The sequence below is a fragment of the Carcharodon carcharias genome, chromosome 5, assembly GCF_017639515.1.
Source record: "Carcharodon carcharias isolate sCarCar2 chromosome 5, sCarCar2.pri, whole genome shotgun sequence".
Classification (NCBI taxonomy): domain Eukaryota; kingdom Metazoa; phylum Chordata; class Chondrichthyes; order Lamniformes; family Lamnidae; genus Carcharodon; species Carcharodon carcharias.
In genome coordinates, this window is record NC_054471.1 from 105,074,218 (window position 1) to 105,100,333 (window position 26,116).

Here is a 26,116-nt window from a genome sequence, read left to right on the forward strand (position 1 = left end):
GACTGTCACTTGCCACTTGTCCGCGCAAGCCTGGATATTGCCCAGGTCTTGCTGCATTTGGACATGGACTGCTTCAGTATCTGAGGAGTTGTACATGTTGTTGAACAATGTGCAATCATCAGTGAACATCCCCACTTCTGGCCTTATGATGGAAGGAAGGTCATTGATGAAGCAGCTGAAGATGGTTTGGCCAAGGGCACTACCCTGAGGAACTCCTGTGGTGATGTCCTGGAGCTGAGATGACTGACCCCCAACAACCACAACCACCTTCTTTTGTGCTAAGTATGACTACAACCAGTGGAGAGTTTTCCCCCCGATTCCCATTGACTCCAGTTTTGCTACACCTCCTTGATGCCACACTTGGTCAAATGCTGCCTTGATGTCAAGGGCAGTCACTCTCATCTCACCTTGGGAGTTCAGCTCGTTTGTCCATGTTTGGACCAAGGCTGTAATGAGGTCAGGAGCTGAGTGGCCCTGGCAGAACCCAAACTGGGCATCAGTGAGCAGGTTATTGCTAAGCAAATGCCGCTTGGTAGCACTGTTGATGACCCCTTCCATTCCTTTACTGATGATAGACAGTAGACCGATGGGGTGGTAATTGATTGGTTTGGATTTGTGCTGCTTTTTGTGTACAGGACATATTTTTTACATAGCCGGGGAGATGCCAGTGTTGTAGCTGTACTGGAACTGCTTGGCTAGCGGTGCGGCAAGTTCTGGAGCACAAATCTTCAATACTATTACCGGAATGTTGTCAGGGCCCATAGCTTCTGCAGTATTGCTGAAGACTGAGATCTGTGATGCTCGGGACCTCTGAAGGAGGTGGAGATGGATTATCCACTAAGAACTTCTGGCTGAAGATTGTTGCAAATGCTTCAGCCTTATCTTTGCACTGACGTGCTGGGCTCCTCCATCTTTGAGGATGGGGATATTTGTGGAGCTTCCTCCTCCAGTGAGTTGTTTAATTGTCCATCACCATTCATGCATGTGGCAGGACAGCACAGCTTAGATCTGACCCTTTGGTTGTGGGATTGTTTAGCTCTGTCTATCACTTGCTGCTAATGCTGTTTGGCACACAAGTATTCCTATGTTATAGCTTCAACAGGTTGATACCTCAGTTTTAGGCATGCCTGGTGCTGCTCCTGGCATGTCCTTCTGCACTCTTCATTGAACCAGGGTTGATCTCCTGGCTTGATGGTAATGGTAGAGTGGTGGATACGCTGGGCCATGAGGTTACAGATTGTGTTTGAGTACAGTCATGCTGCTGCTGATGGCCCACAGTATCTCATGGATGCCCAGTTGTGAGTTGCTAGATCTGTTCAAAATGTATCCCATTTAGCACAGTGGTAGTGCCACACAACACGATGGAGGGTATTCTCAATGTGAAGGCAGGACTTCATCTCCACAAGGACTGTGTGATGGTCACTCCTACCGATACTGTCATGGACAGATGCATCTGCAGCAGGCAGGTTGGTGAGGGTGATTTTCCCTCTTGTTGGTTCCCTCACCACCTGCTGCAGACTCAGTCAATCAGCTATGTCATTTAGGACTCGGCCAGCTTGATCAGTAGTGGTGCTACCGAGCCACCCTTGGGGATGCACATCGAAGTCCCCCACCCAGAGTACATTCTGTGCCCTTGCCACCCTCAGTGCTTCCTTCAAGTGGTGTTCAACATGGCACTGTTGTACTGATTCATCAGCTGAGGGCCGGCAGTATGTGGTAATCAGCAGGAGGTTTCCTTGCGCTTGTTTGATCTGATGCCATGAAACTTCATGGGGTCCAGTGTTGATGTTGAGGTCTCCCAGGCCAACTCCCTCCCCACTGTATGCACTGTGCTGCCTCCTCTGCTTGGGCCTCTCCTGCTGGTGGGACAGGGCATACCCAGGGATGGTGATGGTGATGTATGAGATGTATGATTCCGTGAGGATCAGGCTGACTGGTCTGTGAGACAGCTCTCCCAATTTCAGCACTAGCCCCCCCAAGGTTTTGGTAAGGAGGACTTTGCAGGAGGCTACGATTGCCATTGTCAATGCCCAAGTCGATGCCAGGTGGTCCATCCAGTTTCATTCCTTTTTTGTGACTTTGTAGCAGTTTATTACAACTGATTGGCTTGCTAGGCCATTTCAGAGTCAACCACATTGCTTTGGATCTGGAGTCATGTGTAACCCAGGTAGGGACGACAGAGTTCATTCCCTAACCAGATGGGTTTTTTACAACAATCGACAATGGTTCCATGATCATCATTAGATTAGACGTTTAATTTTTATTGAATTCCACCATCTGCTGTGGTGGGATTCGAACACAGGTCCCAGAACATTACCCTGGGTCTCTAGATTATTAATCCTGTGACAATACCACTACATCATCACCTTGTCCTAATGACATAACAGAGATGAAGAAATGGGAGAATGGAATAGAGTCTTAATCAGAAGCAAGGTGTAAGGAAGTGTAGTTGAGGTAGCTGTGAGAATTTGTGGGATCTTTTGACAGCAACTTCCAAACCTGTGACCTTTCCCACCTAAAAGGACAAGGACAGCAGATGCTTGGGAACGCCCCAACTGCAAATTCACCGTCAAGTCACACATCATCCTGACTTGGGGCTGCATCTTCCGGTCGGGCGGGTGGCCCGATGTCACCCCGCGTCATTTACATTTTCAGGTCAGCGTGCACGGAGTCGAGTCCGCTGCATACCCCCTGACCTGTCAACGGCCACTTAAAGCCATTAATAAAGTAATTGAGGTAATCAATGGACCTGCCCGTCCAACCTTAAGGCTGGCGGGCAGGCTGGGAGTCCCGGCGGGAACTAGAAAAAACATGAAACCTCATCCACAGGCGGGATGAGGTTTCATGAGGGATTTTAAATATTTACAAAATGTTGAAATAAAAGAAATTGACGTGTCCCAGCTCATGTGACAGTGTCACATGGGGGGACAGGTCAGTAATTTTTTTTTCACACTTCTAAAAATTTTTGAAACTTCCAGCGATCTCCCTGAGGCGTCACTTTGCGTCAGGGAGATCTGTGCGCTCGTGCGAAAGAACCCACTCCTGGCTCAGGGAATCCCCCCCGCCCACACAAGGAGCGCATTGCACTTCCGAGTGGACGTCACGCTGGGTGGGCCTTAATTGGCCCGCCCATGTAAAGTGGCAGCGCACCCCCAAGTGGGGGCGCAGATCAGGAACCTGCCCACTTGCGCCCGCTCCCGCACATTCCCCCTGACGGGGGGATAATTTTGCCTTTGGAAAAATATCACTGAGTAAAAATCCTGAACTCCCTCCCTAACAGCACTGTGAGTGTATTTACACCACATGGACTGCAGCGGTTCAAGAAGGCAGCTCATCACCACCTTCTCAAAGGCATTTAGGAATGAGCAACAAATGCTGGCTCAGTCAGTGGTGCCCACATCCCATGAAAGAATAAAAATGTGAATATTAGAAGTTTTTGCGGAGTTTACTGCCAATGAATATAAGGAAATACCAATAGATGTTATCTGTATGGACTTACAAAAGGCATTCAATAAGGTTCTGCTAAACAAGTTAATAGAAAAATGGTATTTGTATTCAACTTGTATGTTGGGAGGCAGGAGGTGAAGGGTGTTGATAAAGGCTTTTCTTTTGTAACATCCCCCAGTGGGTGTTCTGATCTGTTCTGCGTCCTCAACTTTTCACCATGTTTATTTATAACTTGATTGAAGGCATACAGAGTCATGTTATCCACGTTTGTAAGTGACACTAAATTAAGAGGGTCACTAAATACTGCAAATTGGAGCAGGAAGTTGGAAAGGAGCATAAACAGTGGGAAAAATTGTGATAGATGAAGTTCAATAAGGGAAGATATGAGCTCATCCATTTTGGACCCAAGAAAGCTAAATCAGAATATTTTCTAAATGGTGAGGGCCTAGGAACTAGGGGGGAGCAAAGAGATTTGGAAGGTTATGCGTACAAATCATTAAAGCCAATAAACAGATGCAAAAAGCAGTCAAAAGGAGTGATTGAATGTTAGTCTTTATTGCAAGGGGGCTACAAACAAAGGGGTGCAAGTTACATTACAGTGATATAAAGCTGCAATTAAACTTCATCTGGACTAGTACGTTCAGTTCCGGGCATGAACGTCAGGAAGGGTAGATTGGGCTTAAAGCAGCTGTAGCACAGATTCACTAAGGTTATACCAGAGCTAAAAGGGTTAAATAATGAATTAAGGATTTGGTAAGGCAGACAGAGATAAACTGTTTCCTCTAGTGGGTGAATCCAGACCAAAGGGTCATAGCGTTTGAGCTAGGCCATTCTGGAGGGATGTCAGGAGGCACTTATTCATGCAGAAGGTAGTAAAAACCTGGAACTGTGTCCACCAAAAAGCTGGCAATTGAAAATTTCAAAACCGAGATTGATGTTTTTTTGCTGGGGGCAAGGGTCTTAAGGGTGATGGAGCAAAGATGCTAGATGGGTGTGCAATACAGAGCAGCTGTGGTCTAATTGAATGGCAGAGCAGATGCAAGGGGCTGAATGGTCTATTGTTTCCATGTAGTACTGCATTCATTTCTGCAGGCCACATATTTGAATAGACACATTGGTCTCGGAAGGATGCAGTGTAGATTCATTAGTGAGTCAAATTCTGAGGATAGGTTGCATAAACATGGCTTGTATTCCCTTGAGTGCAGAGGTCAAGGGGTGATGTGATTGAGGTGTTTGAAATGTTAAAAGGATTTGATTGGGTTGTTATGGATAAACAACTTCATTTGGACAGTTAATCAAGAATAAAAGGCTACAATCTGAAAATCAGAGCTAAATCATTCAGGAGCAAAACGAGGAAGCACTAAAAGTTGGTGGCAATTTGGAATTCTTTCCTCAAAAGGCAGTGGATGCTAGGACAATAGGAGCTTTCAAAGATTGACAATGATAGAGTTTTTTCTGGTGAGGGTATCAAGGGATATGATACAAAGACTGGAAAGTCGAGTTGAGATGCAAATCAGCCATGAACCAATTGAATGGCGGAGCAGGCTCAAGGAGCAGAAGGCTGATTCCTGTTCGTAATGCTTCTATTTTTAGCTCTGTAAATTGCTCTTGGGGGAAAAAGGAAAGTGGTGGGAAAATAATATGAGCAACTTGGTTTGGTTGGTTTAGTGGTAATTGTTTTTTTGAAATTGCTAGGTTTGAAAATGAATGTGATTTGAGTGCACAGTTATTCACTGGTGATTTGCAGAATGGAAGAGGTTTTTGATTACTTTTTATTTAGTCAATGACACATTTGAACCAATGGGTAGGATTAATTTAGAGTGAGTTTATTTGATGCAAATGTGACTTCCTGCTTTATAGACAAGCAGTGGTTTTGAGGTTTAAAGATGTGATGTTATCATGCAGAGTAGATGCAATATTTTAATTAAATAGATGCATTATAACTCAACTTGTGCTCTAGGTAGATCTCTATTTGACTGTTTTATGGTAGCAATCATTATAGTGTTTATTATTGAAATCAAAACAACACATAATATGTTACAAAGAGACAATGTGTTTTTTATTCCGCCCAGTGTCATTTTAATAAGTTGACACATAACTGAAAATTTGACTGTATTTCTGGGCTCTTCAAATGTAGAATGTGCATGCTAAGAAATGGAACATATGTCTCACTTTTGAAATTAATTTTCAGTATCAAGGGCTCCTAGGTCAGGAAAAGCACATATAGCAGGGCACTTAGAGAATCTCAATGCAATCAGGCAGAGTCGACATGGATTTATGAAAGGGAAATCATGTTTGACTAACTTATTGGAGTTCTTTGAGGAAGTAACAAGCAATGTGGATAAAGGGGAACCTGTGTATGTGCTGCACTTGGATTTCCAGAAGGCATTTGGCAAGGTGCCACATCAAAGGTTACTAAACAAAATAAGAGCTCATTGTGTAGGGGGTAACATAATAGCCTGGATAGAGGATTGCTTAGCTAACAGGAAACAATGTAAACATAAGTGGGTTATAACTGGGCTGGCAAGATGTGATGAGTGGGGTGCCACAGGGATCAGTGCTGGGGCCTTAACTATTTACAAGCTATATCAGTGACATTGTTGAAAGGACTGAGTGTATAGTTACTAAATTTGCTGATGACACCAAGGCAGATAGGAGAGTAGGTTGTGAAGAGGACATAAGGAGTTTGCAAAGAAATATAGATAGGTTAAGTGAGTGGGCAAAAATTTGACAGTTGGAGTATAATGTGGGAAAATGTGAACTTGTCCACTTTAGCAAGAAGAATAGAAAAGCAGCATATTATTTAAATGGAGAGAGAATGCAGAACTCTGAGGCACAGAAGGATCTGGGTGTCTGGGTACATGAATCACATAAGGTTAGTATGTAGGCACAGCAAATGATTAGGAAGGTAAGTGGAATATAAAAGTAGAGATGTTTTGCTACAGTTGTACAGGGCCTTGGTGAGAGCACATGGAGTACTGCATACAGTTTTGGTCTCCTTATTGAATCCAGACCAAAAAAAGATATAAATGAGCTAGAAGTCGTGCAGAGAAGATTCACTCGACTGATACCTGGGATGGAGGGACATGGTTACTTTATGAGGGAAGGTTGGATAAGTTAGGCCTTTATCCATTGGAGTTTAGAAGGTGATCTTATTGAGACATTTAAGACCTTGAGGGTGCTTGACAGGGTGGATGCTGAAAGGATGTTTCCCCTCGTGGGAAAGACTAGAACTAGGGGACACAGTTTAAAAATAAGGGGTTTCCCATTTAAGATGGAGATGAGGAGAATATTTTCTGAGGGTCATGAGTCTTTGGAACTCTCTTCCCCGGAAAGCAGTGAAGTCAGGGTCATTGAATATTTTAAGGCAGAGGTAGATAGGTTCCTGACTAACAAGGGAGACAAAGGGTATTGGGGGTAGATGAGAATGTGGAGTTGAGGTCACAACCAGATCAGCCATGACCTTATCGAACGGCAGAGCAGCTGGAGGGGCTGAATGGCCCACTCCTGCTCCTAATTCGGATGTTCATAAAGCTTTTTTTCCATTGCGCGGACAACGTGTCATAACCCAATCTCTAAGGAATATGCCCCTCCTGTGGCAAGCACTCTTGTAACCCCCCTTTCTTAGTGTCCTGAGTCACTGAATTTGTTCATCATGGCCCAGTCATTTCATGTGGGCTCTTTAGTCCATCAGCTTAACCTGGGTTCAAACATAGGGCTCACGTGTGATCCCCTGTGGCATCTCTAGTCCCACCATCATGACTACTGTTTTGTTACTTGAACCAGCAGCAGATTTGCAGTCTGCATTACAAAGATTTTGATTAGACTCTTGGACATTTGCCTAACCAAGAAGTATCCAGCACCTTGTCTTTCCCCTCATGGCAGATGGTCCAACAACAAATTTAAATACAAGGCAAATTTCATGATCCCATGCTTAAAGGCAGCATGGAGCATAGATTGCAGAATCACAGAGAATGGTTACAGCACTGCAGCAGGCCATTAGGCCCATCAAATTGTGCTGGCTCTCCGAAGGAGCACTTCATCTAATGTCACTCTCCCTGCCTTCTCCCTGTAGCCCTGCACATTCTCCTCTCAGCCTTCTCTTCGCCAAGAAAAACAGTCCCAAATGAAGTTCCTCATCTCTGGAACAATTCTCGAGAAAATTTTCTGCACCCTCTCTAATGCCTTCATATCCTTGCTAAAGTGCGGTGCCCAAAACCAGACCAGGAACGCTTCGGTGGATGCTGAACCAGCGTTCTATACAATTTTAAGATAAATTCCTTAGGCTATTTCCTTAAAATAATTGAGTACCTTCGAGTCTTTCCAAATTATTGAAAAACAAAGTTCAGAATAAATTGTTCATGTAATTGTTCTTACTTTACTGTTAATTTTTTTACTTCAGAGAGTCAGCAGAAGTCAGAAACAGCAGAAAGATAAAGAGTGAGAGTGACAAAAGAAATTGTATTGTTCTCTCTCCCCTTGTCCTCGGGTTATTGTTGCTGGGCAGGTGGCTGTCTGAAAGTAGGAAATCAGAAGCTGAAATCTGCAATGAGGGAAGGGGAATGAACTGGCAAGCAAGATCTTCAATAAGGCAGTGTTAACCCACAGAGAGCAGCTGGCCATTCAGTGCACTGGGCCACTGAATTCACACTGATATACCTCCATGACGCTGAGAGGTACAAATCTCGTGCATGTAAAGACTGTAATAATATTTTCCAGTCATGACACAAGGAACCCTGCTCCTCCCTCCTCAAAAACTCCTATTCCCAGTTGTTTCCTTCATGCACCTGAAAAGCAAGAGAGTGAAATTCCCTCCAACCCGCCGCACTTAGTATCAACCATGTTACATATCCCAGGGACGGAGTGGTTTACGTTCCTGGAGCAGGTGCATCACATCTGTAATGGTCAATCAGCAATGTGACTGACCCCTGATCATCTCTCAGGAAGGAGAGCAGCATAAGCCACTCCATAGAAGCCTATTTCTGGGCTGAAGAAAAAAAAGTGGTTCCGGGGATCTTCGGCTCCACATGTGCGAGGGTTCAATCTGAAACCAAGGATGCAGAGGGAGATAGAATCAATGACAAAGCTGCAGCGTTTGTGCTGAGGGTCAAAGGTGATGACGTCAGTCTTCCCAGTGTTTAACTGGAGGAAATTGCAGCTCATGTAAGACTGGATGTCAAGCAAGGGGGCTGACAGCACTGAGGCAGTAAAAGGGTTGGTGGGGTAGAGCTGGGGGGACTTTGTATACCCAAGGAAGCTGTTCCCATGCCTTTGGGCAATGTTATCTAGGAACAGGAAGAGCACAAGCACAGTTCAGCAATGCAGAATGCTGAAAGAGGCAGAGAAGGAAACTGTGGGGCTGCTGGAGAGGGGATTCAAGCCTGGCGTAACAGCAGGAGAGGAAAAAGAAAATGATGTTGTGGTAGAGATGGGGTTGAGCAAGTACCCAAGAGGAGACAAATGAAAGATAACATGACTGAATGACAAAAAGTGGAGGAGCCTGAAGAGAAAGGGCAAAGAGAGACAAAGGAAAAAAAAACTGGAAGTAGTATAAGCCCAGATTCTGAGCAGCTGACAGAACATACAGAGGGGTTCAGGTTGCACAGCTATGGGTGGGTTTATGAGAGACATGCCCTAGAATCCAAAGTTAAACACTGGTGTTCAGTGTGGTGGCATGAAATTATTTCTAGTCAGCTTGAAGCATTGACAAACCAATGCCCAGATTCAGACACAGTCATGGAGAGGGAATCAATGCAGGAGCTGTTATACAGCCAAATGCATTGTTGGATGCTGCCTAGTGGCCATGGGGGGCCAAGGAGGTGAAACCATATGCATTATGTTATTACTATAACCAGTGATCTCACCTCTTCAGCTTTTCCCCTTTGAATGTAAATGTCTGATTGTCAAGAGCTTGCCCCTGTCCTCTGCCTGCTGGCTGGCTCAGGGTTCCATCTATACTGTTCCCTCTTTGCTGATCCACAGACATCCTTTCCAGAAATTAGGAAAGTCTTGTGAGTAGAAAATGGAAAATTCCAACATTTATTTTTAAATAGCAGCACATGCACAATTTACAAGTAGGGGAGAGGGAGGCATACTAATGAAACCAAAATATGAGGTATAATTATTTGCTTAGAAGAGCAAATAAAACTGTAAAGGAATATCAAAAAGATGGGGAGTGGGATAAATAGTGCTAGATGGAGTTCAATGAGATGATTCATTTTGGCAATAAAAACAGCAGTAGCTATAATCTGAATGGATGTAGGGCCAGTGTTAAGGAAAAGTAAAGGATTGGGGTACAGGTTTACCAGCAATGTCAACATCAATCACAGTTTTGAAATTTTTAATTGACCTCCTGCCCCAATCTCCTCTTGGGAGAGAAAGTTCCAGATTTCCACTACCCTTTTTGTGAAGAAGTGCTTCCTGACATGTCTGAGCATTATTTTAATGTTATCCCCCTCATCTTTGCTCTGGGCTCTTCCACCAGAGGAACTATTTTCTTGCATGGAGGTTAAACACAGATACAGAATGGCTGGACCAAATGGGCCTATTCTGTGTTGTAACTTTTAACTTCTATGCTTACTGCTGTTGGTGCTCAGACATTCCAATACACCGACTGCCAGGATGAATAAAATTACTTCTATTTTGAAAATACCTATATAATGTGAAGGTAATGATCAGTCTGTGAAGTGACTCACCACAAACATCCCATAATTTGCATAGTTGCTGTTGGCTGCTAGATGTCTCACTCAAAGTAAGATAAGTATATAGAAAAAGCAGTGCTGGAAATGCAAATATGGCACTCTACCGTCTAATTGGAGTCATCATATTGTTGGAGCAGGTGTTGTGAGAGCGATCTGGTTTGGAATGTTTAATGCACAATGTGTTTCATTGCTGGCACAATGATCAAGATAAAGAATTTGTGAAACTTATCCCAGTTTGGAGCCAGCTGATTGCATGGTGCATTTTTATTGTGACATAATTGAGGTGCTCATTTTTCAAAATCTCAACAGGGGCAAGTATGCAAGAAATCTTGCCTTTCAAGCCATAAACCTGGGTTCTCCTGAAGCCACACTTATTCTGCTAAACCATAGGCTGCCTGCTAGATCCTGTTTGTAAAATAGAATCCCAGAATATTTACACCAATATCTACACCTATAAAACAGAACTCCTCTTACACATGGAGTGATAGATTCCTCCATTGTGGATCAACAGTCCCTAACCACTAACGCTATCTCTATCTCTATCTTACAGCTCATTAATCAATGTGTACAATCGGATGAACTTTGCATCTAAGCAGAATATAGAGAAGACTTGTCTGCTTTGGTTGGCAACCTGCATCCCTACCTGCAATGTGGATTCCTTTCATTAAAGAGAAATTAAGTCAGCAGAGCATTTCCTGAAGATGCAGTTTAGAGAAAGGCAAAGTGCCACAAAGCCACAGATCCTTCATCAAAGCACATCAAATATAGGAGCCATTAATGTAACGATGAAAGAACTTTCCCAAGGTGCTGGCACCTGAATAAGCTCACTTTGCTCTGTAATGTGGGATCAGCTGTTTTACATGATTTGATACTAATTTGTGCAGCGACTATAGTAACCGGACCAACAACGCAGAGGTCCTGAGCCCAAATTCTATCATGGCCAGTTACAAAACTGAATTCAATATACTGCCAATTTGCGGGCCAGGATAATGAGGGAATATGCCAGATTGTGTCAGAAATCCAAATAATTGACTAATGTCCTACAGGGATGGGCGTCTAGTCATTCAGCCCTATACATGACTCTAGTTCCACACAATGTGGTCGCAGTGAACAAGGGTTACAAATAACAGAAAAAATAAGACTGCCCTACAGGCAACAATCCAGACATCATATCAATCTTAAAATTATACAAAGTGCATCAGAGAAGGAAGCCATTCTGCCCATCATTCCTGCGTTGGTTCTATGAAAGAGTTATTCAATTAGTTTGATTCCCTTGCTCTTTCCCCATAGTCGTGCAAATTATTTCCCTTTAAATATTTATACAAATTCTCATTTGAAAGAAATCATATGCTGTGCTAAGAAAATTCTCCTTATCTCACTCTGGTTCCTTTGCCTCTACCTTAAATCGGTGTCCTCTGGTTGTAAGTCTTTGAGCCACTGGAAACAGTTTCTCCTTCTTTACTCTCTCAAAACCCTTCATGATGTTCAAAACATCTATTACACCTCCCCTTAACTTGCCCTGCTCTAAGGAGAATAAGCCTTGCTTCGATAGCCTCACCGACATAACTGAAGGCCTGCACCCCTGGTACAATTCTAGTAGATCTCTTCTGCACCCTCTCTAAGGCCTTGACACCCTTCCTGAATTGTGGTGCTCAGAATGGGAGACAATATTCTGGCTGGGACTTAACCACTGACTTAAAAAGGTTAAGCATAACTTTCTTGCTTTTGCACTCCATGCTTCTGTTTATAGAGCTGGTATACTCTATTAACAATGTTCTCAACTTGTTCTGTAACTTTCAATGGTTTGTGTAAATACACCCCTGGGTCGCTCTGTTTATGAAAATTCTCTTGAAAATCATACCTCCTAATTGTTCTTGCCAAATTAATTATTTCACAGTTTTCTGAATTATATTTCATCCGCTATATACCTGCCCAGCTTACTGGTCTGTCTATGTCCTCCTGAAGCTTGCCACTATCCTCACTGTTTACTACATTTCTATGTCATCTGCAAACTTTGAAATGATGCCTTGTACATCCAAAGTGTAACTAACATTTATCAAAAAGAGCAACAGCCTTAATACTGAGTAGATGGATTTGCTGATAGCACCGAGTTAGGTGATATGGTAAGTAGTGGAAACAAAAACAAAAATACCTGGAAAAACTCAGCAGGTCTGACAGCATCTGCAGAGAGGAACACAGTTAACATTTTGGGTCCGTACGACTCTTCAACAGAACTAAGGAAAAATAGAAAAGAGGTGAAATAGAAAAGTAGTGGAATTGGGAGGCACAAAAATAATTTTAAAAGGTTATTGGAATGTTAATTTTTCTCTAAGGGAGGCTGGAATACAAAAAGGTGGATATTATGCTCTAGTTGTTTACCACTTTTGGAGTACTGCATTTCATTCTGAATCTCAGGGAGAAGGAGGAACTATGCAGATTCACCAGAACAATGCTGGGGTTTAGAGGACTGTGTGCATAGAAAAGGCTTGTAACTCTTCCGAGTACAAACCCATTTCCATCTGTGTTAGATGAAGTTACATTGTTTCATAGTTTGTCATTGTGAGATGTGAACTCTTGATTCATAGTTTGCTATGGTGAGATTTGAACTCTTGATCTTGGGGTTATAAGCCCAGTACCATAACCCACTTGGCTGTCATACCAGAACTAAAAGGCTTCTAACTCTTTCGAGTACAAACCCATTTCCATCTGTGTTTTTAGATGAAGTTACATTGTTTCATAGTTTGTTATTGTGAAATGTGAACTCTTGATAATCTTTTAAATGAAAGTGGTAACTCTTTTGAGTACAAACCCATTTCCATCTGTTTCAGATGAAGTTACATTGTTTGCCATTGTGAGATTTGAACTCTAGATCTTGGGGTTACAAACCCAGCACCATAACCACTTGGCCATTTAGGCCAAGCTCAAGATGTAACTCTTTCATGTACAAACCCATTTCCATCTGTTTCAGATGAAGTTACATAGTTTGCCATTGTGAGATTTGAACTCTTGATAATCTTTTAAATGAAAACCAAATCAACAAAATTGGGATAAATCAGGCACAGCCCCTAATTCAGGTCAGCTGTAAAACCAAGAACAAAGTTTAAAGGAAAAAGTGATGGAACTCTTTCGAGTACAAACCCATTTCCATCTGTTTCAGATGAAGTTACATTGTTTCATAGTTTGCCATTGTGAGATTTGAACTCTTGATACTCTTTCGAGTACAAACTTGTTTCCATCTGTTTCAGATGAAGTTACATGTTTCATAGTTTGCCATTGTGAGATTTGAACTCTTGATCTTGGGGTTACAGGCCAAGTACCATAACCACTTGGCTATTTAGGCTTGTATTTGCTTTAGTATAGAAGTTTAAGGGGTGATCTAATTCAGGTGTTTAAGATGATTTGATAGGGAGAAGCTGTTTCCTCTGGCAGGGAGCTGTCCAGAATAGAGAGACGGAACCATCAAATTAGAGCTGGGCTGTTCAGGGGTGATGTCAGGAAGCATTTCTACACACAAACGGGGGTGGAAATCTGGAACTCTCCCCTGAAAAGCTGTGAAGGCTAGTTCAATTGATAACTGAAAATGATAAATCTTCGTTAGGCAAGGGTATTAAAGGTTATGGAGCCAAGACAAGCAGATCATTAAGGTACAAATCAGCTGTGATCTAATTGCATGTTAGAACAGACTCAAGGGGATGAATGGCCTACTGCTGTCCTTACGTTCCTATGCCCCATATCCATCCAACCAGGACGCCTGGCTTAAGGGGAGTGCAGAGGGGGGTATCAGACACAGCACCAGACATAGCTTAGAAAAAAGTTCAAACCCAGTGATGCTACACCACTGAGCTACCTGCTAAGCATTAAAAGCAGCAAGCTATAGATAGAGTTAAGCAGTCACGCAAAAAAATGAATCGGGCTAAATCTTTGTAACTTCGTTACATCCAGTTGAGAATGATAGCGATCAATCAAACAGCTAATAGGAGAGTGATGCTGCATGCGCATCCTCATTATCAACCATGGTGGGAGTGCCATAGACAAGGCTGAGTCAAGGCAGAAGATATAAATGCTGAGCCAATGATTGTGTTGATACGTCAAGGTTCCCACCATCATTGATGCCTGCATTGAGCCAATTCAGTCCACGCCACATGATATTGAGAAGCAGCTGAGTTCATTGAACACAACAAAGACTATGTCAGCAGTAGTGCTGAGAACCTGCTTAGCAGAACTAGCCCCTTCGGTTGAGCTGTTCCTGGGCAGCTATGATATTGGCATAGGTTCAGTTGTATCTCAGTGGGTAGCTCTCACCTCTGAGTCAGAAACTTGTGACTCACACTCCATTCTAGAGACTTGAACACAAAATATAGGCTGACACCATCCCCCGCACCCCTGTACAGTACTGAGGGAGTGCTGCATTACTGATAAAATGTTAAACCAAGGCCCTGCTTGCCCTTTCAAGTAAACATAAAAGATCCCAAGGCACTATTTTGAATGGACTAACCTGGTGATTCATGTTGCTGTTCTTGCTGCATACCAGAGAGACAGCCCCGTTTCTCCCTGTCACATGTTATTGATGATGCACGCACACACTCAGACCCAGTTGGGTAGTTCTTTGTGTTAAAGTGTGTGAAATGGCAAATAGGGAATTAGGAGCCTGTTTCACACCATGCCCAACTTAGTTTTCCTTTAAAGTCACCGAGAAAGAGAATTAAGCCAGTGGCAAAACACATTGCCATTTTTCTGTCAGCCATTTTGCGGCACCATCCAAGAGAAATTTTACAGTTGGTGTGTCTCGACTTCTAAAAGGCATTTGACAAAATTTCTCTCATTTTCTTTTGGTGAAGCTCAAAGAATTCTGATCTCTGAGTATGGATAAGAAACTGGTTGATAGGGAGAATGCAATAAGTAAATATAGGTGGTGTTAGGCCATGAAGGGGAACATATTGATTAGGATGTTCAGGAGTTTGATGTTGGGACCTCTGATATTTCTCAATTACATAAACTAGACTTGGAGGCTAGCATGTCCTGTAATGATAAATTTCTCGGGAGTTGGGACCATTTGCGGGTCTCGATCTCACTTATTTCAGTGCTGTGTCCTGTGGCGTGATCTTACAGGAGGCAGCCAATTAGCAGGCTGCCTCTGCATTCATCATCCAATTTGAGACTGGATTGGCATTGCGATTGATTGTATTATATTTGAAGGAAAGTCAGAAATATGCACAGTGTATCCCCAGACCCTGTAATGCCTGTCTCCTCAAAAGTGCCCATCATGTGTTTACACATCTGCACCATTGGTTCTATCACTACTATCAGAGTAGTAATCTATTCATGGAGAATCATTTGTTTTGAGCACTTTTAGTCTGCCTCCCACTAAGTTATTCTGAAGTTAGTTTAATCGGAGTAACATTACTGAGGGAGAGAGCAAGCTGCTCGATATTTTCACTAGGAAAGGAATCATTTATTATACTAATTATCTCAGGCTCATCTCCAGATTCTGCTTTGTTCACATCTCTTCACCTACCTTGTGACTTGGACGACTGAAATACTACCTTACCGCAGTAAGGTTTTATATCTCCAGCTATAGTTTTCACAGATCCTTCTTTGACACTTTGTTCATCCTCTCATTATGTTTCTGTGTGTTCTGTATTCATCCCAATGAACTCCTTCACCTTTCTCCCCACAAGATTTATATGTTATTCTTCCTTCTATTTGGATTTGATTAATTTATTTACTCCTGCCCTGAGCCTTGCTGTTTTGCTTCTTTGTTGGGCTGAGCGACTGTCTGGTTGCAGGCAGTGATGACTCCCGGCTGTGATTTTGGCTCCTCTGAGCTGGCGAGCTCCTGACACTGTGTGAGATCTGGGCGGCATTCAGAAAACTTCATTGCACTGCTGAAATAGGGATTAACTATACATATAATCACCTGAATTGGCTTTCCACTGCTGCTGAGAGGGTAGCTGTTCTGCTGGATGCCTACCTTGGGTAAAAGCGCATGTATGCAGAAACACATTGGGGAGCCAGCCTGATGTTTCTCCTTTGGATATTCCACAGCTCCCTCACCACGTCCAAAGCTGCCTCTCTGGGGCTGGGAAAATTCCAGCCAGAAACTTAATATGAAGATGTCAAATTTACTGATGATACCAATTCAGAGCTCAAACTGATCCATGGCACCCAAAATTGTCTACCCAATTGTTAAAGTTTTATTTATTCACTCACAGGCTACAGGCATCACTGGCAAGACCAGTATTTATACCCATCCTAATTGCCCTTGAGAAGGTGTGGGTGAGCTGCCTTCCAAACTGCTGCGGTCCATGTGGTGTAGGTACAGCCACAGTGCTGTTGGATGGGGAGTTCCAGGATTTTGACTCAGTGGCAATGATGAATTGCAATATGTTTCCAGGTCAGGATGGGGTGTGACTTGGAAGGGAAACTGGAGATGTTGTGTTCCCATGTTACTGCTGTCCTTGTTCTTCTATGTGGTAGAGGTCACAAATTTGGAAGGAGTTGTCGCAGGAGCCTGGGTGAATTGCTGCAGTGCAGCTGGTTAATATTACACACTGCAGCCACCATGTGCTGGTGGTGAAGGGAGTGAATGCTTAAGATGATGGATGGGATTTCAATCAAATGGGCTAGTAAAGTTGAAGTCAATGGGTCTTGGGATGGTGTAGTGCTTCTTGAGCGCAGTTGGAGTGCAACTCATCCTGGCAAGTGGAGAGTTCCATCACACTCCTGACTTGTGCTTAAGGATATTGGAATGGCAGAATATCTAGCCTCTGATCTGCTCTGTAGCCACAGAATTAGGTCCAGTTAAGCTTCCGGTCAATGTTGACACTCGGGATCTTAATGTGGGGTGTCCAACTATGGTATTGCCATTGACGGTCAAGGGGAGATGGTTAGATTCTCTCTTTTTTGTAATGGTTGTTGCCTGACACTTGTGTGGCGCGAATGTTACTTGTTACTTATAACCCCACACCTGGTGCAGTCTGGGTCTAGCTGCATGTCGGCATGAACAGCTTCATTATTTGAGGAGTTACAGATGGAACTGAACACTCTACATTCATCAGTGAACATTTACTTATGATGAGGGAAGGCAACTGATGAGGCATCTGATGGGCCACATGGCCTCCTTCTGTACTGTAACAATTCTGTGATTTATGTGATCTGTGAAGATGATTGGGTCTTGGACACAACCCTGAGGAACTCCTACAGCAATGTCCTGGGACTGAGATGACTGGTCTTCAATAACTATCTTTCATTGTGCTACGTATGACTCCAGCCAGCGGAGAATTTTACCTCAAGACCCATTGACTTCAACTTTACTAGGGCTATTTGGTGTTACACTTGATCAAATACTTCCTCGATGTCAAGTGCAGCCACTGTCACCTCACTTCTGGAGTTCAACTCTTTTGTCCATGTCTAGACCAAGGCTGTAATGAGGTCAGGAGCCATGTGGCCCAGGCGGAATCTAAACCTAGCATCCGTGAGCAGGTTATTGCTGAGTAAGTGCTGCTTGATAGCACTGTCAATGACACCTTCAATCACTTTGCTGATGATTGAGAGCAGACTTGAGAGAGTAGGCAGTGTGGAAATTAATTGGATTGGATATGTCCTGCTTTTTGTGGACAAGCCATGCCTGGGCAATTTTTTACATTGTTGGGTAGGTGTGTAACTGTACTGGAACAGCTTGGCTAGGGGCATAGTTAGTTCTGGAGTACAAGTCTTTAGTACTGCAGCTGGGATGTTGTCAGGGCAATAGCCTTTACAGTATCTAGTACACTCAGCCATTTCTTGATACCACATGAGTGAAGCGACTTGGCTGAAAATTGACAACTGTTATTATGCGGACCTTAGGGGGAGGTCAAGGTGGATCACCCACTCTGCACTTCTGGCTGAAGATTATTGACTCAGCCTTGTCTTTTGCACTTGTGCTGGTCTCCCCCACCATTGACGATGGGGATATTTGTGGAGCCTCCTTCTCCAGTTAGTTGTTTAATTTTCCACCACCATTCATGACTGGATATGGCTTGACTACAGAGCTTTGATCTGATCCACTGGTTGTGGGATTGTTTAGTTCGCCTATAGAATGATACCTCTGCTGTTTAGCATGTTTGTAGACCTGTGCTGTAGCTTCACCAGGTTTGCACCTCCTTTTCAGATATGTCTGGTGCTGCTCCTGGCATGCTTTCCTACATTCCACATTGAACCAATGTTGGTCCCCTGGCTTGATGCTGATTATTGAGTAAGGGATGTACCAGTCCATATGCTTACAGATTGTTATGGAAACAATTCTTCTGCTGTTGATGGCTCATAGTGCGCCATGCCTGCCCAGTTTTGAGCTTCTAGATCTGTTCTGAATTTAGCATTTAGCAAAGTGATCATGTCGTGCAACACATTGGAGGGTGACTTCAATGTGAAGACAGAACCTCCTGTCCACCAGGATTGTGTGGTGGCCACTGCTACCAATACGGCCATGGACAGATGGTTTTGTGATAGTTAGATCAGTGAAGACAAAATCAAGGAGTTTTTCCCCTTGTGTTGGTTCTCTAACTACAGCCCTGTCAGATGGCTGTGTGCTTTAGCTATGTTCTTGGCCAGCTTGGTCAGTAGTCGTGCTACTGAGACACAATTTGTGACTGACATTGAAGTTCCCCCAGCCTGAGTGCATTCTGTGCTCTTGCCACACTCAGTGCTTCTTCCAATTGGTGTTCAACATGGAGCAGTTCTGATTCATCTGCTGAGGGAGGACAGTAGCTGGTTCCCTTGCCCATGTTTAACCTGATGCCACAAGGCTTCATAGGGTCCAGAGTCAACATCAAGGTCTCCCAGGACCATGCACTCTCCTGACTGTATAGCACTGTGCTACCAAGTCTGGCGGGTCTGCCCTGCCAGTGGGTAGAATATACCAGAGATTATGATGGAGCAGTCTGGGGAATTGGCTGAAAGCAATGATTTGGTGAATATAACTATGCCATGCTGTTGCTTGACTAGTCTACAGCATAGCTCTCCCAATTTTGGCACATTCCCAGATGTTAATTAGGAAGACTTTGCAGAGATAACAGGGTGTGGCATTGTCATTTCTGAATTCATTGTCTACTTCGATGCTGGATGGCCTGTTTGGTTTTATCACTGATTTTTTTTTTGCAGTAGTTTGATACAACTGGATGGCTTTTTAGGCCATTTAAGAGGGCAGTTAAAAGTCAGTCACATAGTTGTGCATCGGGAGTCATATATAGGATGGCAGATTTCATTCCCTAAAGTACATTGGTGAAGCAGTTGGGCTTTTACAACAATCTGATAACTTCTTGATCACCATTACTGATGCTAGCTTTTTATTCCTGGTTTTTGTAATTGACTGAATGTAAGTTCATAAACTGCCATGGCGGGATTTGAACTCATGTGCTTAACTTATCAGTCCAGCCCCCTGGATTGCTAATACAAAAGTGACATACAGTGGTGTTGGAAAATTGGGAGGCCGGCAAAAAGAATTTTGGAATAGTCAAATTTGTTTAGATTATTCCCCATTCAAATCTTGTTGGCATTAAAAGAAATGCTTGTTTCCTTCAATTCATTCACTTGTACATTATTAAAGAACTTTCTTTATTTTATGATGATTCACATTGAGACACAATCAATGTACTCACCGATACCTAAATGATGGGATATTAATTTAACCCATCATAATATTTCACTTCCATCTGTCAACAGATTTAAAAGACTAATGTGCTGTTTCATTTCAAATTGTTGCTACTGAGTGTCCAGTGCTACTGACTTGAACTAATTTCTCCTAATTTCAATCATTCTAACAGAATATTAGAGTCCGGACAGTCAAGGGTTTAGATTACCTTTGCAGGTCAGGAAGCAAGTTCCATGGAAAGATGATGGAGAAATTTCTTCTGGTTGACTGTAAGACAGTGGTATATGGAACATACAGGTAACTTTCTATTTAATTATACTTCTGTGGGAGGCCAAAAATAGAGGCCATAAATATAAGATAGTCACGAATAAAAGTATTAGTCATGTTAACGCGATAAACCCTAGTTCTGCTGCATAAGCATTATCTCATTAAATCAACCCACATCGTGCCTTTCTTACAACGATGAAGAAAAAGCTGGGCATCTGTTAAGGTTCTGAATACTTCATCAGAGTTTGTGTATTATCCTTAAACAACAACCGCTCTGTTTATGCATTGCCATTAACGTAATAAGATATCCCAAGGCACTTGACAGGAACGTGATAAAGCAAGATTTGACACTGAATCACAAAAGGAAATTTCAGGGCGTGTGACCAAAAGCTTGGTCAGATAGTTAGGTTTTAAGGAGCATCTTAACAGAATAAGGAGGGGTACTGAGGGTTTAGGGATGATGGGTGAACATGACTTGGGATGAGTAAGCATACAGGCAGCAGAGTTTTGGATGCCTCCAGATTTACAGAGGGCAGAATGTGGGAGGCCAGCCAAGAGTGGGTTGCAATTGTCAAATGTAGAGGTAATAAAGGTATGAATGAGGTCTTCAGCAGCAGAAGAACTAAGGCAGGAGTGGAGTCAGACAATGTTATGTAGGTGAAAATAAGTGAACTTCATGATGGTGCAGATATATGGTGGGAAGCTCGTCTCAGGGTTATACATGACACAGGTTGTTGACACTCTGGTTCAGTCTCAGACTTTCACCGGAGAAAGTGATGGAATTGGTAGCTAGGGAACAAATTTTCTAGCAGAGACCAAAGACAATGGCTTCGGTCTTCTCAATGTTTAATTGGAGGAAATCTCTGCTCATTTAGTATTCAATGTAGGATAAGCAGTCTGATAATTTAGAGATTTTGGAGGTGGTGGTGAGTTAAAGGTGGGTATCATTAGCTTACATGTGAAAGCTAACTCTGTATTTTCAGATGATGTCACTGAGGGGCAGTATGTAGATGAGAAATAGAAGGGGGTCGAGGATAGGTCCTTGGGGAACATCAGATGCAATGGTTCAGGAGCAGGAAGAGAACCCATTGCAAGGAATTCTCTGCCCATGATTAGGTAGATAATAATGGAATCAGATGAGTGCAGTCCCACCCAGGAGGACAACAGGCTTTGAAGAGGGATGGTGTGGTTAATGATGTCAAAGAGTGCAGAACAAGATGAGGTCTGCTAGTTTACTACAGTCACAGACAGGATGTCATTTGTGACTTTGATAAGAGCTGTTTTCGTATTATGATGGGGGGCGGCGAGTGTAGAATCTAATTGGAGGGATTCAAACATTGAAATGCGGGAAAGATGGGCATGGAGTTGGGAACTGAGGACACATTCAAGGACTTTGGAGAGGAAAGGGAGGTTGGAGATGGGATGGTAGTTTGCAAGGATGGTGGGATGCTGATGACAGATTACAAGAAGAAAGGGACAGTATCTGAATCATTAACATTATCTGCTGACATAGGGTCCAGGAGGGGAAGCTGGGTAACCAGCAGTTTAGTGCCTTCAAGAGATGTGTCATCTGCACTAAGGAGAAAGTCATGAACATACAGCTTCCTCTTCACTATCTGGGATTTATTTTCAACACGATTGTGTTATGAAAAGCAAGAATGAACTGCGGCAACACATTTCTGTAATATTCTTGAACAACTTTGAAATTTCACATTTTCAATGCATTAGTTATTTATCTTTCTGCAACTAAATAGATGAATTATTTATTTTCAGCTTTATGTGGTCCTTTGAAAAGATAAATCTCAGCATGGTACAAGTGATCACTGGCCATCTAGTAGAATCTTACGATGAAGAATTTCGGACGCTCTACGCTCGATCAGATATCCCAAGTATGTTTGTAACAGAAAGCTCCACATTATTGGGAGAAGGAAAACGACCATCAATGTGGCAAAATAGTCTTAATGCCGGGATCTACCAGCATTCGGTATCTTCATTTGCTTCATCATCTAGCCAGCATCAGCCATTTAGCAGGAACAATCCCAATAGGCATACACTTGACACATTATATCAAAAGCTTCATGGAAGGCAAAACATGCATCTAAATGAGTGGAACAATATTGATAATAAATTGAATCTATGGAATTCACATCTTAGACCTCCCATTACAAATGGTCAGGATGTAGCAAACAGAACCAATTGTCTACAGACTTATGAGAGAAACGATTACAGGAAGAGACATAGTTATGCTGGAGAGCAGCCAGAAACAGCATCATATCTTTTGCTGAATAGATCAACAAACCACAGACCCTTATTTCAAAGAAGTGACCAGAATTTGCTCGAAGAAAATGAAAGTGTTACTTCTTCATCTAGAGGTGAATTTATGTCCAACACCATTAGAAATGCTCTTGAGCGTCTGAAGCAAAACAGAACAACGCCGCACTTTGAAAGGAGCTCAAATATTCGGAATACATATCATGGGCCTAAAACTCTGCACCTGCCTTCCACCCATAAACTGCCAACCCTAGAAAATATGAGAAAGACAGGCTTACGAAACTGGAGAATTGAAAGCTACCTAAATGATAAAGCTGGACCTCCAACAAATCCTATCACTGATTCATTTGACAACATTACTCTGAATGCAACAGACAATTTTGAAAATCCAGGGCCCAGGATGCAAGTAAATTTAGAATTAATGAACAGAACGGAAATTAAAAGCAACCCCAAATTGTTACAATCCCGACTGCGTTCTTCACTAGTTTTCAGAACCCCTGTGATGAGACAGACTGATGTCATCAGCCCTGATTCTGAATCAACGGCTTCAACTATTGATGCAACCTCAGGGTCAACAACTCCTCAGGATTTGAGCAATATTGGATATTCATTGTTTAATGCAGATAAACAGCATTCATCAGATGAGTTGAAAACTCCAACTCAGGCAGGTATTGAACAGTTTCCTAAAGATTGCACATCTTTTCACAATGACACTGAGATGAATCAAAATCCAAATCTCCAACATCAACACAGTTATAATCAAAGCTTCCAAACACATCTGACTGAACAAAACAGAGTGCCAGATTACAATGCCAGACAAGAATCAGGGCACTCCACATTACCTAAAACAAAGTTTAATTCTGCTTTAAGCAGGACTTTGTCAATCCACTCTCTAAATGATACAAAGGGAAATGAATCTCCCAAGATGTGGCATCTGGGGAAAGACAATAAACATCAGGAGGAACATTCAAATTTCCTTAGAAAAAGTACAGAGAAGATCAGATCTCTACTCAACATCTCCCATGATAAAAGAGATAATGGGTCTAGAAGTAGAGGGTCAGTTGCATCCAGTAATATGAATAGCAGTACTGAAACGTTGACCTCCGAGAGTGACCAGCAGGAAAGGAGGAAAATAGCAAAATACACATGGAATGAACAAAAGGATAAGACAGCAAGCATATCATCAAATTGCACAAATACTCCAAAATTTGCTCGCGCTAATAACCAAGAACAATTAAATGCAAATGCTCAGTTGCTTGGGAAGAATGACATGAGTCGGGGAGATGCATCAGCTCCAAGATTTGCCATGGAACAACAATCGGACATAGGTAACAGAGAAGAGAGGCTGGGTTCCAGCCCCTCTTCTCTTGTGAAGAACCAAAAACCTGAAGAGTTGACAAACATGATCAATACCGCAAAACCAAGTGACCAACTTAACAAACAGAGAGTTTACAGTCGTTTCGAGAAAGTGTACATAAAGCAAAGCAACAACTTGAAACCGGAAGGGACTGACCCAACTCCATTGCGAGTGAGGTCGACTGATAGCCACAACTCTTTGCTCAGGAATCAGTCATCCCATAATTCAAGATTACTCTCATTTCAAGGGAATCATGCACGCCATGTAGCCCCCCACAATGAAAATAGATTTGAAAAATTTGTGCAGCGGTTTGTGGGATCATTCAAAAATAAAAAGTAACGAGCTGTAGCCTTGAAATTACATTGAGAGCTTATGAGCACATTCCTCTGAAATTGTTCATGTCACTATTCTTACAAGTGTTAGCAACTTTTATATAACATAACACCTGCATTGAAATAGTACTAAGAATGCACCAAGTATCAGTACACCATGGTCCCATGTATCACAGAATCACAGAATTGTTACGGCACAGAAGGAGGCCATTTGGCCCATTGTAACTGCGCTGGCTCTCCGAATGAACATTATGACTTAGTGCCATTCTCCTGCCTTTACCCTACATCCTTGCACATTGTTTCTATTCAAATAATTTGAATGTCTCGATTGAACTTGTAATTTTAAGTCCATTGCGTAAAACACAATGATGGTGTGCAAGATATAGTGTGAGAGAAATTCCTTTGTATGACGGCTTCGATGTTTTTAAGATTGCTTTAAAATAAATAACTTCAGAAGATTAGAGTGATCAAATTTAGTTTTGTAGAGTTAGAGAGTAGAATTACCTGGCTTCTTTTATTTCTTGTATTGGATGCATGAACTAATTTAAATACTGATTATCTTTCCTACGTTCAAAATTCCGACTTTTCCCACAGTCTGTTGCTTTTTGCCCATCTACAATACCTTGTATTGTAAATTAGCATTGATGGAAAGTTGAGAATCACAGAAAATGCTCCATCTGATGGTGTTTCTTAAAAGGCTGAAAATATTTAATTTTGGGACTGGACTGTTGCTAGGATTTCCAATGGGTACAGCCACTCAGACTTTTCAATATGTGATTGTTTCCAAGGCACTGAGAAGGTAGAATTGTTTTTGAATTATAGTAGCTAACTGTTCCATATTTTGTACAGCGGAATTTGTGAAAACTGAGGTTCACATATTAAACATTGGGGAATTTTTTAATTAAAATCACAGATGTCTTGGTATTATTTAATATGATTTTGAATGACATTTTGCTTCCCAGTATTGGCAGCCCAGAGCTTTTGTTTTAGCCTCCTATTCCTCCAGATTTCTGCTCTGCTCTCCTGAAGGTGCTGACTCATCCTACAACACAGTTCCTTATGCTCTGGCCACCCTTGAGTCACTAACTCACTTTTTTTTATTCACTTATGGGATGTGGGCTTCGCTGGGTGATTTTCCATCCCTAATTGCCCTTGAGAAGGTGGTGGTGAGCTGCCTTCTTGAACAGCTGCAGTCCATGTGGTGTAGGTACACCCACAGTGCTGTTAGGGAGGGAGTTCAAGGATTTTGATCCACAGCAGTGAAGGAATGGTGATATAGTTCCAAGTCAGGATGATGAGTGGTTTGGAGGGGAACTTCCAGGTGCTGGTGTTCCCATCTATCTGCTGCCCTTGTCCTTCTAGACGTTAGCAGTCATGGGTTTGGAAGGTGTTGCCTAAGGAATGTTGGTGAGTTTCTGCAGTACATCTTGTAGATGGTACACACTGCTGCTACTGTGCGATGGTGGTGGAGGGAATGAATGTTTGTGGATGGGGTGCCGATCAAGTGGACTGCTTTGTCCCGGATGGTGTCAAGCTTCTTAAATGTTGTTGGAGCTGTCATCAACCAGCCAAGTAGAGAATATTTCATCACACTCCTGACTTGGGGCCTTGTAGATGGTGGACAGGCTTTGGTGAGTCATGAGGTGAGGTACTTATTGCAGGATTCCTAGCCTCTGACTTACTCTTGTAGCTGCAGCATTTATATGGCTATTCCAGTTCAGTTTCTGGTCAATGTTAACCCCCAGGATGTTGATAGTTGGGCATTCAGTGCTGGTAATGCCATTGAATGTCAAGGGGCGATGGTTAGATTCTCTCTTGTTGCAGATGGTCATTGCCTGGCACTTGTGTGGCGTGAATGTTACTTGCCACTTGTCAGCCCAAAACTGAAAATTGTCCAGGTCTTGCTGCATTTGGGCATGGACTGCTTCAGTATCTTAGGAGCCGTGAATAGTGCTGAACATTATGCAATTATCAGCGAACTTCTCCACTTCTGACCTTTTAATGGATGGAAGGTCATTGATGAAGCAGCTGAAGATGGTTGGGCCGAGGACACTACTCCCAGGAACTTCTGCAGTGATGTCCTTTGGTTGAGATGACTGACCTCCAACAACCA

The 26,116-nt window shown here is 42.7% G+C and overlaps 1 protein-coding gene across 1 annotated transcript in view; it reads left to right on the plus strand.

The window, feature by feature from the left end:
* fam83b (family with sequence similarity 83 member B) overlaps window positions 1-24,910 on the plus strand; it is a 38,650-nt gene extending 13,740 nt beyond the window's left edge. The window contains exons 4-5 of the mRNA XM_041188891.1: window positions 19,949-20,073; window positions 21,817-24,910. Coding sequence (XP_041044825.1) covers window positions 19,949-20,073; window positions 21,817-24,010 — 2,319 coding nt within the window. The 3' untranslated portion in view covers window positions 24,011-24,910. The remainder of the gene's footprint in view (window positions 1-19,948; window positions 20,074-21,816) is intronic.
* Window positions 24,911-26,116: the final 1,206 nt, after the last annotated feature.